The sequence below is a fragment of the Delphinapterus leucas genome, chromosome 14 (genome assembly GCF_059928025.1).
Source record: "Delphinapterus leucas isolate spDelLeu-1000000601 "Yukka" chromosome 14, BTC_Dleu_Yukka2, whole genome shotgun sequence".
Classification (NCBI taxonomy): domain Eukaryota; kingdom Metazoa; phylum Chordata; class Mammalia; order Artiodactyla; family Monodontidae; genus Delphinapterus; species Delphinapterus leucas.
Genome location: NC_143142.1, coordinates 77,340,244 through 77,355,568, shown reverse-complemented (window position 1 = coordinate 77,355,568; position 15,325 = coordinate 77,340,244). Strand labels below are relative to the sequence as shown.

At 44.8% G+C, this 15,325-nt stretch overlaps 1 protein-coding gene across 1 annotated transcript in view; it reads left to right on the top strand.

Moving 5' to 3' along the window:
- The first annotated feature begins 313 nt into the window (after positions 1 to 313).
- Positions 314 to 15,325, top strand: part of KDSR (3-ketodihydrosphingosine reductase) — a 38,961-nt gene continuing 23,949 nt past the window's right edge. Inside the window, exons 1-5 of the mRNA XM_022584323.3 lie at positions 314 to 555; positions 5,583 to 5,672; positions 7,691 to 7,747; positions 12,239 to 12,304; positions 12,497 to 12,592. Of these exons, the coding sequence (XP_022440031.1) occupies positions 448 to 555; positions 5,583 to 5,672; positions 7,691 to 7,747; positions 12,239 to 12,304; positions 12,497 to 12,592 (417 nt within the window). The 5' untranslated portion in view covers positions 314 to 447. The remainder of the gene's footprint in view (positions 556 to 5,582; positions 5,673 to 7,690; positions 7,748 to 12,238; positions 12,305 to 12,496; positions 12,593 to 15,325) is intronic.

Here is a 15,325-nt window from a genome sequence, read left to right as displayed (position 1 = left end):
CTCGGCCCGACCCCGGGAGCGCGGCTCGGGAAGGCCCGGCACCCGCTCTCCGCGGTCCTAAGCAGCACCCTCGCCACCAGCCGCGAGCGTCACCCAGGGGCGCGCCGGGGGGCGCCACACGGGCCCCGTCCGCTGCGCGCTCGAGGCAGCCCATCTCGCCGGCGGAGGGTGCAGGATCCCGTCCTGACGCTGGGAGCTCGGGGACCCCAAAGGACCGTCCGCTCAATCGGGCGGCAGCCGCGACGCTCTAGCCACTGGAAGCCCCACCCCCCGTGGTCGCGCCCTTCGCAGGCTCCGCCTCTTCCCCTCCGGCCGCCGCCCCGCCCCGCGCCGCGAACCCAAACACAGGGCTCGCACTGCGCGCGGCCGCGCGTGATCGCCGGCGCAGCCGAGCCCTGTGCGCCTGTGCCTGCGCCGCCCGCCCCAGGCCCCGGCCTCGGCCGAGCGATGCTGCTGCTGGCGGCCGCCTTCCTCGTGGCGTTCGTGCTGCTGCTCTACATGGTGTCTCCGCTCATCAGCCCCAAGCCCCTCGCCCTGCCCGGGGCGCATGTGGTGGTGAGTGGCCTCCTGTTGCTGCGCCGCCGCCTCCCGGCCCGCTCGGTCGCCCCGAACCCCGGCGCGCCGGTCCGCGACTCAGGCCGGGCCGCCGACGTCCCCTTCTCCAAATGGAGGGTCACTTGCCGCCCTCCGCCCCGGCACTGTCTGTTCGGAGGGCCTCGGGGACCCGCCCTCCGCTGCCTCTGGCTCCTCCCGGGGCCGGAGAGCGGGGCGGCGCGGGCAGCGCCAGCGAGCTGGGTTCCCGCACTGCAGGGGCTCGGGAGGCTCTCGTTAATCCCCGGGGCATCCCTGGGATCTGGATATTTTTGTCCTCGGGTTTCCCGATGAGTCAACTGAAGAACAGAGAGGCTGAGAAACTTTGCCAAGGACACCGCGGTCGGTGGCGACGCCGGGCAAGGCGCGCGGCCCCGGCGGGGTCGCAAGGAGGCGGGCAGCGGGGAACCGGGTCCCAGCCTCCAGGACCCGCCGAGGCAGCTGGGAACTGGAAGGTGGCCTGTGCGAGTGACAGTTGCCAAAGGAATACAGGAAGTGACTCACCTGGCGGGGGGACGGGATTGCTCTAAACCCGGTGGGCTGGCAGTCCTGGCTAGCGGTGTTGAGTCGCTTCTGTCCAGTCTACACTGCCTGTCTCTTGTGAGCTCAGCCTGGGGTCGACTGACTGCTGTCCCAGTGCAATCCTCTGCCGTCGTTTTGGAGTCAGAGGGATGAGCGGAACGACCTGGCTAGTTAGTGCTTTAGGAATGAAGGGGATGTGGATGGATTTGGTTTGTTTCTTACCAGAAGCTCATGTCTTCAAGGATCCCTTTTCTGCAGGTGGGGCACCTTTCTTAAACAGAGGGAATGCCTTCTTACCTGCGCCCAGCACGTCACATTTTGCTGTGGCTTTCTGGTCCGTTTTCTTACTTGATTTTCTCACAACCCCGGGGACATTGAGGCGGGAGGTTATGAATAAGCAAAATTTGTTACTAAGCTGGCAGTGCAAATCCTCCTGGTGCCAGAGGTGACATATGGGTGTCTCCGCTAAAATCCGAGCCTCTTCACCGAACTCGGATGGGATAGAATGGTCATTGCTTTTAGTGTGCTTTAAATCGGGACAGAGTTTGTGAATGGGAACATATATTTTCTTTAATTTCTCTCATAAAACTATTAGTGTTTTTCCAAATCCTGCTATTTCTGATGTGGAAGATAGAGGAGGAGGTGAGTGTAAATTCATTACAGAGGGAGAGAAGAGCAAAATTTTACAGTCATGCTAAAGTCTGAAAGTATCACATCTGCAAGAAGACTTCTGCCTCAAAAGCGTGGCTTTAAAAGTTGGAATTTTCAGAAGTGGTATTTGCAGAGCATAACTTGTAAAAAATGTAAAGTCAAAGCAGTAATGAAAAATTTCATTCAGTGTTTATAAGGGACTTTCAGTTGATGTTGACTCTGGTCCTACCAGCCCCATCATGCTTCTGCAGGCTGTAGATAAGATAATAAACACATCTCCTGGGGTAGATCCCGAAGAATTTCTTATTTTCACCATCCCGTTTTAATATGCCGCTATAAATAATGTGAGGATGACATGAATAATACACATGATGTCACCATCTGTCTTCTTTTTTAATGTCATAAAAAGAGTGAAAGTGTAATTTTTTTTCTTGAGATTTGTTACGACTAGACCCAGTCGTGTTAGAAAAGGGGCCAATGTTTAGAGTGTCTTGCTGATGGGGAAGCATGAGCAGGCTTAGGTCATAACTTGTTTTGTTTTTAGAGCAATTCTGATAAACTAGTGTTATCTCTCTAATTACAGTGGTAAACCTATTCAGCAAGTCTTACACAGTATATACTTATTTAAATCAGCTGTTTTTTGTTTTTTTTTTTAAAAAGCTGTTTAACTGACTTGGTGAGAACTAGAAAATCAAGTCCTCCCTTTTGGAGAGATGGGTGGGAGCAGCTGTCCTTGCAGCAAAGCACCCCTTCTCTTGCCCTCAGTAAGAGGTATATGGTGCAAATAAAGAGATAGTAACATTTAAAACAATATTTGCAATGAACAGTAAGAGGGAGTGACAAAGAAAGGAATTAAACTGTTATCTTTAGGGTCTCACATCTCAATTTACCAATGGCCGGGCAACTCAATACATATTTACCATTTTTCTCAGCCATTAGGAAAATCTCTTATGTTTTCTTATACCAATCAAGAGTAACATAGTCTAGATGGACTTATGTATATTCTTAGATACCTTTTATGAATTAGCTGGCTTGGCCTAGAAGGTCAGTTTCCCATGAACCCTGACCCAAAAGTTGAAGTCTTATTCTTGTCTTTATGGACAAATCTTATAAGGTTACCCCTGTCCTTGGCTGTGCAGTAATTTAACATAGCTTGCTTACCTATTACGGTCTAGAAAAAACGCCAACAATAATCGGAATATCTACATGGCACTTTAGAGCATATAAATTTTCTCAGTAACCTCATCACTTCAGCTTCTATCAATTCATTGAATAACAAATAGTGAAATCTTACAAGTTTTTTTTGGCATTGTATTTTTTTTCAGGGAAATGGCATCGTACACCATTTTGCAAATTAATGTAGACAAGTATTTAGCAACTGCTTATGCAAAGTGTTGTGCTAGGAATGAGGGAGATAACTTGGACTTGGTGCTTGTTGTCGGGGAACTTAGAGTCTGGTAAGGGAGCTAAGGCAGGTACAGAAGTAACTGCATGAAGTAGAAAGTGACAGGCAAAGGACAGGACAGAGGGACAGAGTCCGGAAAAAATTCTTGGAGGAGGAGACATTGGAACTGGCCTCTGCGAGTTAGGTAGGATTTGGAAATGCAGCTGTGTGGGAGATGTTGAGTGGAGGGACCTCTAGGCAGCAGGAACAGCATCATGAAACAGCTAAGGACATTTTTAGGGACCTTGCTAATTGCTATGGAATTGGAATATCTGGTGAAAATTCATAAGCCAAAACTACCCATGAAATATTTCAATAGCAAGGAGGTCCTCAGAGGCAACTGTTAGCTGGGGCAGCAGGTATATTTTTACAGTAACCGGTAGATAATTGGTTAATTTTCCCAAAGAAATCCCTTCATTAGTGAGAAGTTGAGGCTCAAGAGAAAGTAGGGGCGTCCCACGGACATAGGTACATTGTGTAGGAGGATGTCATGATGATTTTAAAATCATGAGATTGATTGGTCAGAGATATTCTTTACAGCATGATTTATATCTAACAGTAAAATATTCGAAATAATCTAAATGTCTAACAATAGGGAAATAGTTAAATATTTTTTGATACGGCTGTTTAATGCAATATTGTAAAGCCTTTTAGTTTTTTAACCTCAGACATTACAAAATAATGTTTTTTAGAGTAGGATGCAAAAGCGTGTAAGGACAGATGCCTCTCTGACACTTGCTTTCCCCCCTCACCTGACGACTCCAGGCCCCCCACTCCCCTGGCCCATGTTATAAGATGTGTATAGGGAAAATGACTAGAAAGGTAATGTTACATTCGTATTATTAAGTAAAATATATATTGAGTCCTTCCTGTATGCCAGGCATTGTACTAAGCGCTAGGGATGCAGTGGGGAGCCAAGATAGAGTTGGTATTTTTATGGAGTTTATGGGGTGGTAATGGAAGAGATGGTTGTGAATCAAATAATCACACAAGTAAATGCATGGCTGTTTGGTTATGGAGTGATGTAAAGCAAAGAAAAAAGAGGATGCAGTGCTGCAAAGTGGGTTGCGGTGGGGTAGAGGGCAGTCCATGAAGGCTTTCCTGAGGTAGTGAGGTAGAGCTGAGATTTAATGGGTGAATCGATGCCAGTTAGATGAAAAGAGGGGAGGAGAGCATTCCTGGAAGGGAAAATAGAATGTGCAAAGGCCCTGTGGTTGGAGAGAGCATAGAACCAAAAGACAGCCAGTATGGCTGAGCTATAGATGGTGAGGGTTAGACTAGTGCAAGAAGAAAAGCTTTACTTTTCAGTATTTCCATGTGATCATGTATTACTTTATAATAAGCAGTCATTTAAAATATCATAAGTATATGCAAGTGATTATTCTTTTCATCTCCTGTAGAGCTGGTCATGCATAGGAGATGTGTAGTAAAGAAATGGTTCATTTGGGTTTGGACTCAAAGGCAGACTAGTGTTTTTTATTTTTACTTTTTAATTTATTTTATTGAAGTATAGTTGACTTACGATGTTAATTTCTGCTGTACAGCAAAATTTTTCATATTTTTTTCCATTACGGTTTATCACAGAATATTGAATATAGCTCCCTGTGCCATACAGTAGGGCCTTCTTGTTTATTCATTCTGTATATAATGGTTTGACCTGCTAATCCCAAACTCCCAATCCATTCCTCCCCCACCCCCCTCCCCCTTGGCAACCACAGGTCTGTTCTCTGTGTTTGTGAGTCTGTTTCTGTTTCATAGATAAGTTCATTTGTGTCATATTTTACATTCCACGTATAGCGATATCATAGGATGTTTGTCTTTCTCTGTCTGGCTTACTTCACTCTGTATGATAATCTCTGCGTCCATCCATGTTGCTGCAAATGGCATTCTTTCTTTCTTTTTCATGGCTGAGTAGTATTCCATTGTATATACATACCACATCTTCATCCATTCATGGATGTTTAGGTTGTTTCCATGTCTTGGCTATTGTAAATAGTGCTGCTGTGAACATAGGGGTGCATGTGTCTTTTCGAATTATCAGACTAATGTACTGTTTATTAGCTAGATGTACAGGGCACTTCCCCCTCTCGTCTCCCCCCCACCCCCCCACCCCCCCTGCCACAGTGAACTCAGAAAAATATCATAGGTGTGCAATTGATAGCTCAGTACTGGAAACAATGCAGGCCCGGCTGACAGTGTAATCTTTCCACGTCTGCACTTAAACTCCATTCATTAGGTCTGGGATGAAGATGCTACAGTAGCTGAAGATCTAGTTCCTGTAGGTTGGGTTTTAGAGCCCATCATAGTTATTTTAAATAAACTTCCCACAGAAGGGAAATTTCAAGTGCTAAGATTTCTTAACTTCTGCTTTTAGGTTACAGGAGGCTCCAGTGGCATTGGAAAGTGCATTGCTATCGAGTGCTATAAACAAGGAGCTTTTATAACTCTGGTTGCACGAAATGAGGTAAGTCTTCTAGGTTCATTACTATTCACCTACTAATTCATCGTTACATTGGTCACAGAGGCTATGAGACCGTCACAGTGTTCACACCTGTGGGGAAATCGCTCACGTCTGTGGTTGGAGGTGTGATTCCTGAACCACTGGTTATTTCTTGTATTTGGGACAAAGACTTCTTGGCTGAAGTCAGGTTAGTTCCACAGATATTTTTTCAGTGCCAGCAACTCTTAGGCAACATCATGGACACTGCAGATCTAGGAGCGGCCAAAACCTAGTTAAGCACACACCTGGCCACAGGAAGCGCGGGGGCCGCCACCTCCCCGGAGGTGCCGACAGCAGCCATCATGGGGCTCGTTCCTAAGTCCTGAAGGATGACATGTAGGTGTTTTTCTATAATTTGCTTATGACATGATCTCCATCTCTAGTGAAACCCAGACCCTGCAGGGGAATCTCACTCTTCCCCAGCAGTTTAGCAAAACATGTGTCTCTCTGTGCCGAGTCAACACAAGGTCTGTTTTTCTTTCTTTCTTTTTGTTTTTCAAGTGTCTGTTATTCTTGCCAGAGCCCAGAGCAGTGACACTGTATTCCCACGAGCAGTCATGGCGTCCCCTTGCTTTATGAGTGGGGGAAGGACCATGGCTGTCCTGCCCAGTGCTGTCGTCCTGTGCTTGGCCTAATTGCTTGGGTCACAGTGGGTGCTCCAGACATCTTTGTTGGATGAAGAAATGAAGGGAGGGATGATGGAGAGAGTGGGTGCTCCAGGGCGGCATCGTTGATTGGGGGTTTTGGCTTCACCTGTGAATAAGGAGGGCAGTAGTGTGGTGGCTGCCAGGTAGGGGTGCACAGCTGAGCAGGGCTCAGTGAGGAAGGCAGGTCACGGGGGGCCCGGGGGAGATGCGTAAATAATGACACAGAATTAGGCTCGGGCGTCCATCATTTCTTTTAAAAATGAAGAAAGGCACAATTAGCTACCTTTTATTTATCCCCTGACCCCTCCAACAACGCATCTGCTTTGGCGTTGAAGCCACCTTCCATGACTGAAAACACGACTGTGATAAAATGGCATTTTGTGAGATTTAAACAATGCTGATATCTGACAAAAGGCAGATGAAAAACGAGGCAGGGAGGCCAGCATTTCAGGTGCTCAGAAGCTCTTTCTGTGGTCCTGGCATTGCTGGAGGTGAATGAGCCTTCTGGCACTGATAAAGTCTTTATTTTCTAATGTAATTTTCTATTCTGATTTTGGCAAAGTCAGGTGGTATACATCTTTATTAATAGAATAATATAATTTTATTATAGGCATATCCTTGTTTAGAAAACCCACGTGTCTTTTAGAAGGATTCCCCCCCTTCTGTTCTTCTCTGCTATCGTGATGTATTTAAATTTCAGCTTTTATAGCAAATGAAGGCACTGTAAACCGACCTCTGTCTTCTTGAAAATGACTACAACAAGCAGAATTGAGACCTTGGAAGAATTACACAATTACGTGGGTTATAGCTTTGCTTGTCCTCAGAGTGTCTTCGAAAGTATCCAGGCATAAGTTTACCTAGTCCGTCTGAAAACTGATTTTGACTATATTTGCTTTTCAGTAGAGGAGGAAAACATTGGACGATCTCGTAGGAAAGCATTCTTGACATGGAATCACATGTACCCTTAAGTTTGGGAAGCACTGCATATCAGCGTGGTTGTTCTTGTTTCATATCTAAGTAACGTCAAATTAAAACATTTATTAGAATTGATAGGGTGACCCTTAGCAATTAATACTGATAATAGGGATTTTGAGGTTCATTAATTTTTATTATTCTCTTTCTCTGCAATGAATTTTAAAACTTGCTTTCACTTAGCCATAGCTTAGCATACTTTACAGCTATGTGTCCACCATAGCTCTGCAATATGGGTGCTGTCCTGCGTGTTTTTTGGCATTTAATAAATCCTTGTACAACTAATTGCTTTTTCTCTCCTTTTAAACAAATAAGTGGACAAATAGACAATCAGTAGAACTAATTGTTCTCTGTTACTTTCAGGACAAACTGTTGCAGGCAAAGAAAGAAATCGAAAAACACTCTATTAATGATAAACAGGTAAAAATCACTGCCCTCATGATGCATTTTCTATACTAATCAACACAGGTGTGCAGAGGAAAAGAAGAGGTACTTCAACTGTGAATAGTTCATTGAAAGCACGTAAGCTTTTCCTAATTAAAATACATATTAGGCTGTCTTTAAAAAGATGAAATTATTTGAATTGTCTAGGATTTCATGTTATTACCAAAAACAATGTATAGACTCTAACACACATACACACACAAATGATCAAATAACAGAATGCTTTCCTAGAAAATGATTTCATTGCAATTATTTATTTAAATTAACTTGAGGGGAAGGAAGTATTAAATTTTTTTTTTGGTTGTGGAATTTTTTGATGAATAAAATGGTATGTATATATATACAACATGTATTTTAGTATAAAACATAATAATAAATTGATAGCCACACACTCATCACCAGCTTAAGAAATGGCATTTACCAGGGCCCCTGAAGGCTCCTCTGTTCCCCCCATCAGCCTCATCTTCCTGTCTCATTCCTAGAGGCAACCCCCAACTTGATTTTTGTGTTACTTCTTCCATTGTTCTTTAAAAATAATTTGTCCAAAACGCATGTGACACTAAGAAGAGTATTGTTTACTTCGGCTTCTTTTTGAACTTTATGGCATCCTTCTTATTTTGATAGCTTTATTGTGATATAATTCACATACCATAAAGTTCACGGATTTAAGGTGTACAATTCAGTGGTTTTTAGCTTATCCACAAAGTTGCACAGTTATCACCAGAATCAATTGTAGAATACTTTCATCATCCCATAAAGAAAGTCCATATTCATTAACAGTCACTCCTTGTTCGCTCCCAACCCCCGCCTAGCCCTAGGCAATCACCAACCTACTTTCTCTCTCTCCGTTTGTATAACGTCATTCTTTGTGTACGCTCACGCAACTTTATTTCTTCACCTGATACTATTGTTCACATTCCTCTCTGTTGCTGCATAAAGTAGTAGTTCATTCTTTTTTTTTCTTTTTTTCCTGCTGTCTAGTGTTTTCTTGTATGTATAGACAACCTTCCATTCATCAGTTCTACTGTTGGGTGGATACTCAGGTTGTTCCCAGTTTTTTTGTTAGTTTGCTTTGTTTCTTGCTATTACTAAAGTTTATCCCTTTGTGCACTTGTGCAAGAATGGAATATACCTAGAAATGGAATTGCTGAGTTGAGCGTATGCATCACCAAAGTGTTTACACTCTCACCAGTAGTGGTCGTTGACTCTTTGCCAACACTTGGTATTGGCAAACTTTCTAATTTTTGCCTTTCTGATGAGTTTTAAGTGGTGTTTCACTGTAGTTTTAATTGCCTCTTTTCTTTCCACGAGAATATATTAGAGAACTTTGCATGTCAATATAAATGAGTCGGCCTCATCTTTTAAAACTGCTGTGGCATAATATTGAGTACCCCAGAGTTTATTCAGTCTGTTGCCTCTTGTTGGCTATTTGTGTTTTCTTTTCTTTTGCATTCTATGCTGCACATAAAAATCCTCATCCACCTCTCTTTGTGCACCTATGTGAGTTTTTCTCTAGTACCGTGGCCTCTGCCTGTATCTCCTTCTCTGAAGCCCACAAACATTAGAAAGCCGCCAGCTCAGCAAATCTCCCCAGTTTTTCGTGTTTTTAAATATCCCTGTAACTTCTGATAGAGAATGAAACATCACCCAGAGCCACAGATCTGAAATGTCCTGGCTGAAGGCCAGTCACGCCTGCTGCTATCGCCATCTCTGCTCTGGGCTTCTTCCTCGTTATTCCCACTCCTTCATCTATCAGGAGGCTTCAGGTCATGTGGAAAGTTCTTGACTTGCACATCAAGGAAGGCGAAGATCATCGGGCTGGGCTGGGCAAGTGGGAGCCTGATCCTGCCACTGGGCCCAGAGCTGGCTTGTTACTCCTCTTAGCAAAAGCAGTGCCCTGGGGGCATTCTTTTTCCTGGGAGTTTGTAAACGTTTTTTTTGAAATGTTACTGACCTGTGGTATAGGTTTTATTCACAGTAAATGATCTAATACCGTATGAAAAGGCATGTTTAAAATTAATTGTATGATTCCTACTCTCTTTTTTAAAACATGTCTTCTGTATGATGATGGGATAAAATTCAAGGACAAGCCCACTAGTCTGGAATATTACAGGTTACGTTTGCGAAGGGGCTTGTTTCCTTTTCATAGGAATTTAGGCCATTAGGATGGGATTCCTTCTTGCATTAAATACAGCTTCCTGCCTGATGTTATCAGTCCTAAGGCAACGGGGCTCTTTTTATCCAACTCTTTGGCCTCACTTCTCACATCGTGGCTTCTTAGAGCTGGGAGGGATCTTGCTCGTCACTAGCCTGTGACACTGTTACTGTACAGGTGAGACCACTGCAAATGTCTTGGGTTCCGCTCAGCTGGTGAATGAAGGGACAGGATTGGAACCCCAGCTTCCCCAGTGCCGTGCCTGTTCTTCCCACCACAACACACGGCCTTGGACTTGCAACTGCACCTGGGTGCATATCGTGGGTGTGTGCACCCTTCCGTACACACACGCTCTGTCTTCCACTTAGCTTGGCGGCCAGTCTTAACAGGGAGGAAACCATGGAAAGGCTGAGAAACTGCAAACACCCTTCTGCTTCTCTCAGTGACCTCCCTGGGAACATAGAACATTTCCTATGTCAGAGGCCTAAGCTCTGATTTGAAAACATTGTCTGAAAAGGAAAGTTAAAACAGTAGCTTGGGCTTCCCTGGTGGCGCAGTGGTTGAGAGTCCGCCTGCCAATGCAGGGGACACGGGTTCGTGCCCCGGTCCGGGAAGATCCCACGTACCGTGGAGCGGCTGGGCCCATGAGCCATGGCCGCTGGGCCTGCGCGTCCGGAGCCTGTGCTCCACAACGGGAGAGGCCACAACAGTGAGAGGCCCGTGTACCGCAAAAAAAACCAAAAACAAAACAAAAAAAAAACAGTAGCTCACTGTCCCCATTAGTGTTCTTAATTTCTATGTCATAAATTTCTATCAAAGTAAGCACCAAGGGACTCCCCTGGTGGTCCAGTGGCAGAGATTCCACACTCCCAATGCAGGGGGCCCGGGTTCAATCCCTGGTGAGAGAACTAGATCCCACATGCATGCCGCGACTAAAAAAGATCCCGCATGCCGCAACTAAGACCCAGTGCAGCCAAATAACTAGATAGATAGATAGATAAATAAATACATACATTCCCCAAAGTAAGCACCAAGATACATGCTTTTTCCCCCTTTTCCCCTCCCTCCCTCCCTCCCCCCCTTCCTTTTCAAAGACTAAATGGCTGAGCTCTTCCCATCATCCCTCTGTGCTGTGCATCCCTAAACATGGCCAGGTTTGTACTAGGTGGGCTTGGACTCAGCTTGGTGACCCCTCATCTAGAAAATCTGTAAATGGCAGTTCAGTCCAGAGTCAGGGACCTCAAGCAAACCTCAGAGTGAACCAAATGTGACTTGGTTTCCCCTCGGCTCCCACAGGCCCAGATCTGCCCTTGGCCTAGTAAGATGATTCCACGAGCTTAGCCTCCCAGCCCGGCTGGACTAAGGAGGCTTCTGGGAGTAGATCCTGTTGACTTATCTCTTTATTCCACCTACTGGTATTGAATCCCAAGAGGGCAGTGATAGCTCTGATACTGCTCCAAGAGGAGTATTTTTTTAAACGTATTTATTAAGTTTGCTATTATTTTTTGACCACTTTATTGAGGTAAGATTTGTGTACAATAAACCACACCAATTTAAAGAGTTCAGTTGGATGGCTTTTGACTGATGTATCACTAAATGCTTGTGAAACCACCCCTGAAATCCAGACACAGAGCATTTCCATCACCCCTGGAGTTTGCCCTGCCCCTCTGCACCCCGTTTCTCCCTCTACTCCTGGGTGCACGTGGCTTGTGATGTACTTCCTGTCACTATAGTCTAGTTGCGTTTTAAGAGAAGAGTTTTTACATTTCTTTTCTCTTTCTAGCTTTAGTGAGGCATACATAGACAAAAATTGTATATATTTAAGGTCTGCAACATGATGATTTAATATATGTTTACACCGTGTAAGAATGACTGCAAACAAGTGGATTAACACGGTCAACACCTCACGTAGTTACCGCTTTTGTGTGTGTGGTGAAAACACTTCAGATCTACTCTCTTAGCAGATTACAAGTCTACAGTACAGTATTAATAACAATAGTCACTGTGCTGGGCATTTGATCCCCAGAACTTATTCATCTTCCACCTGAAAATCTGTACCCTCCAACCAGCATTTCTTAGAACATTCTTTTGAGTTTGCTCAAAAGAGTTTTCTTCAAGAAAGTGCACCCCTGACCCCATTTGTCTCTCCGAATTGCATTGTCAGCAGATTTCAAACCCTGCAATCTGTACCTCCAAAACTGGACTCATTCTCTATTGGAAAAAAATTGCCTTTAATTAAAAAAAAAAAAGTTCTTTTAAAGGTAGTTTCAGACCCCTGCATAGCTTTGATTATTTTTTTCTCTGTCTAACAGGTGGTGCTTTGTATATCAGTTGATGTATCTCAAGACTACAGCCAAGTAGAGAATGTCATAAAACAAGTAAGAGGTTTGGTTAATTGGAATTAATCCGCTCGCCTTTTGATTGGTTTGCCATTTCGGTGTGTGGCTTGGAGTTGACATATCTTCCTTGTAGATTTAATAGTTTTATAGATTTTATTTATTGGCATTGATTGGCTACTAAGGGATTCTTTTCTTCTCTTTCTTAATGCCCACTCTGATACATTTTTCCAGGCACAGGAGAAACTGGGCCCAGTGGACATGCTTGTAAACTGTGCAGGAATGTCACTTGCAGGAAAATTTGAAGATCTTGAAGTTAGTACTTTTGAAGTAAGTAAAAATTTGTTTTTTCCTCATTGGGGTAGCCCATGCACTAAAAGGGAGGACTCATTCCTGGCTTAAGGCTTTATGAATGAAATAGGTGAAATGCGTTCAGATTTAACAGAAGCTTTAGAAAACTAGAGGATGGACAAGATTTTAGTCACAGTGACCATCCAGCCTTAGAAGTTTAGACAAGTCTCTGGACCTTGGTTTCCTCAGCTGTAAAATGGGAATGAAACCTCCAACCTGACACAGATTACTGCGTTGATTCACTGAGGTCATATCATCAAGAGAGCTCTTTGTACGCCAAGAGAGGCTGGATTTTCTTGTCAAGTATCAGTGTTTTTAACAATGAAAACCCAAAAAAGGTGAAGAGCAGACTCTAGAGTTTTGAAACCAAGAGACAAAGATAATGCGTCATATTCATATTTATGTTTTTAAAAAGGTCAGCCAAAGAAACGCACATCAGATCTGAAGGCTTTCTTAGGTGCAAAACATGTTTTTCTTTTGTTGACATTGCATCAACCATCTCTTTCTTGCTGGTCTCTAGAGCCTTCCTGGTAGCCATGGATTTTGAATGATTTGCTCTGTGAAGTTAAAATGCATCCCCCTCTTATGGAAGAGGAGACTCCAAGAGCAGCAGTTTGGACATCTTGCTTCTGGTGGACTGTGGGAAAGCACCGTAAACTCTGTGATTAGGCGAGCTAGGCGAGTCCAGATGGAGAGGGAAGCAGAGGGATGCCGTAGCGGGGACTCTAGTGTCTTAAGGCTCCTTTATCAACTCGGCATAAAAGATAGTTGTCTTGACCTGTATGCCATTATCTCTAAGTATTGACAGGGAGATTCTGAAGATTTTCTCAACAGCTGTGTAAAAAATCAGTTGTGGGAAATAGTTGTAGTCTAGGTATGAAATGATGAGGGGAGAGACTTCAGAGGCGGCCAGCGAAAGAGGAGTATGTGTGCGTGCGTGCATGCGTGTGTGCATGCATGCGTGTGTGCGTGAAAGATGATATAAAGGGAGAATCAGCAGACTCACCTTGACCGGTTGTGGACGGCAAAGAGGATGGAGGTGTAAGTAGTTATGTGGCTGTAATAAATAAATGCATAGTTGTAAAGCTAAGACCTCAGGATGTGGGGTGTGTCCAGGGACAGAAGGGGAGGGATTGTTTCCAATTGTGTGTCTGATGGAAGTCCGAAGGTAATGGAGTGAATGATTTGTGGGGATTTATAACTGAGAAGAATAGAAGGAACTAAGAGTATAAGACCAGGTGACTGTGTGGGACTTCCTTGGCGGTCCAGTAGTTAAGACTTCGCGCTTCCACTGCAGGGGGTGCGGGTTCGATCCCTGGTCAGGGAACTAAGATCCTGCGTGTCACTCGGTATGGCCAAAAAAAAGACCAGGTGACTGTGTGTGGGTATCAATGACAAGGAGAAAACATGAAGCAGGTGAGATGAAGGAAGAAGTAAAATTCATGTACAGAATATGAAGCATATGCTGAAATATTAAAAAAAAAGCACAAATCTAATCTTTTTTTAAAAAACTCACTTTATTCTCAACCTTCAGTCTCCAGCACACTATCTCCTTCCTTCTGTCTATCTGTCTCTCATTCTGTCTCACTTTCATTTAGAAAAACAACTGATTTCTTTCCCACCCACACCAGTACCCACGCACACAGACTATTTGTTGCTCTGTCCCCAGCAGCATGGGACAGTAGGAGAAAAGCTGGCCTTTGGCATCAGACTAAACCAGTTTTAAATCTTAGCACAGCTGGTTTCAAGTCTAACCATTTACTACCTGTGGTCTCAGGCAAACCGTTCTTCTTCCTTCTGGCCTCAGGTTTTCCTCCATCCTCAGCCTCCATCTCTGTGAATGGGACGTACGGCTCCCAGGGCTATGAAGATGAAGTAGCATAATTGGGTGCATAATGCTTGGCTCAGGGTAGCTGTGTGTAAATATTAATGTCCTTTGTCTTTTATTCATTCAACCCACAAATATTCGAGAAAGCCTCTAGTGAATCGAGTGTCGTTCTAGGGCCCGGGGATGCTGTGGTGAGCGAGAGAATAAAGGCTTGGCCCAGCTAAGGTGGGACAGACCAGGCAGGATCCAGCTTATCAGCAGTGTGATTACAGATGCGCTAAGTATTGATACTCGGGGGAGAGGAAATGGGAAAGGAAAAGAGGAGGCTCTTTTACACAATGTGGAAGGTGACCCAAAGGGCAGGTGCAGAGACACCAAGAAGGAGATCCAGTCCGGAGAGCCAGTGGCTGCAGGGGCCCCGAGGTGGAAAGAGCCGGGCAAACTCCAGGAGCTTGACTAGGAGGCCAGGAGGCCAGAGCTTCCTGAGCCCTGGGCATGTGGGATGGGGCCACTTTAGATTTCAGTTGAAAACCTCTGAAGGGGTTTAAGCCAGGCTAGGGAGTAGTGAGATCTGCATCGCAGCTTTTAGAGGCTCTTTCTGCCTGCTGTGTCAGGAGACTTTTAGGACTGTCAGGGTGATTAAGACAAGGGTTGGTGGTGTTGGGAAGTGGATGGAGGTGCCGGCGTGGGTCACTGTGGAGTGAGGGCGGTGAGAACAGAGGTCAGCACGGCGCAGGGGCTTAAGCAGCTGACAGGGGATGTTGGAATTGGCCTCACCTCCGAAAGGACTGGGCTTTAAAGAGGAAGGCTGGTTAACCCCAAACCTGTTGCTCTATTCCAGCGACAGGGCCTCGTTCCAGGGATGGTTTGCTGTGGGCCCCGCC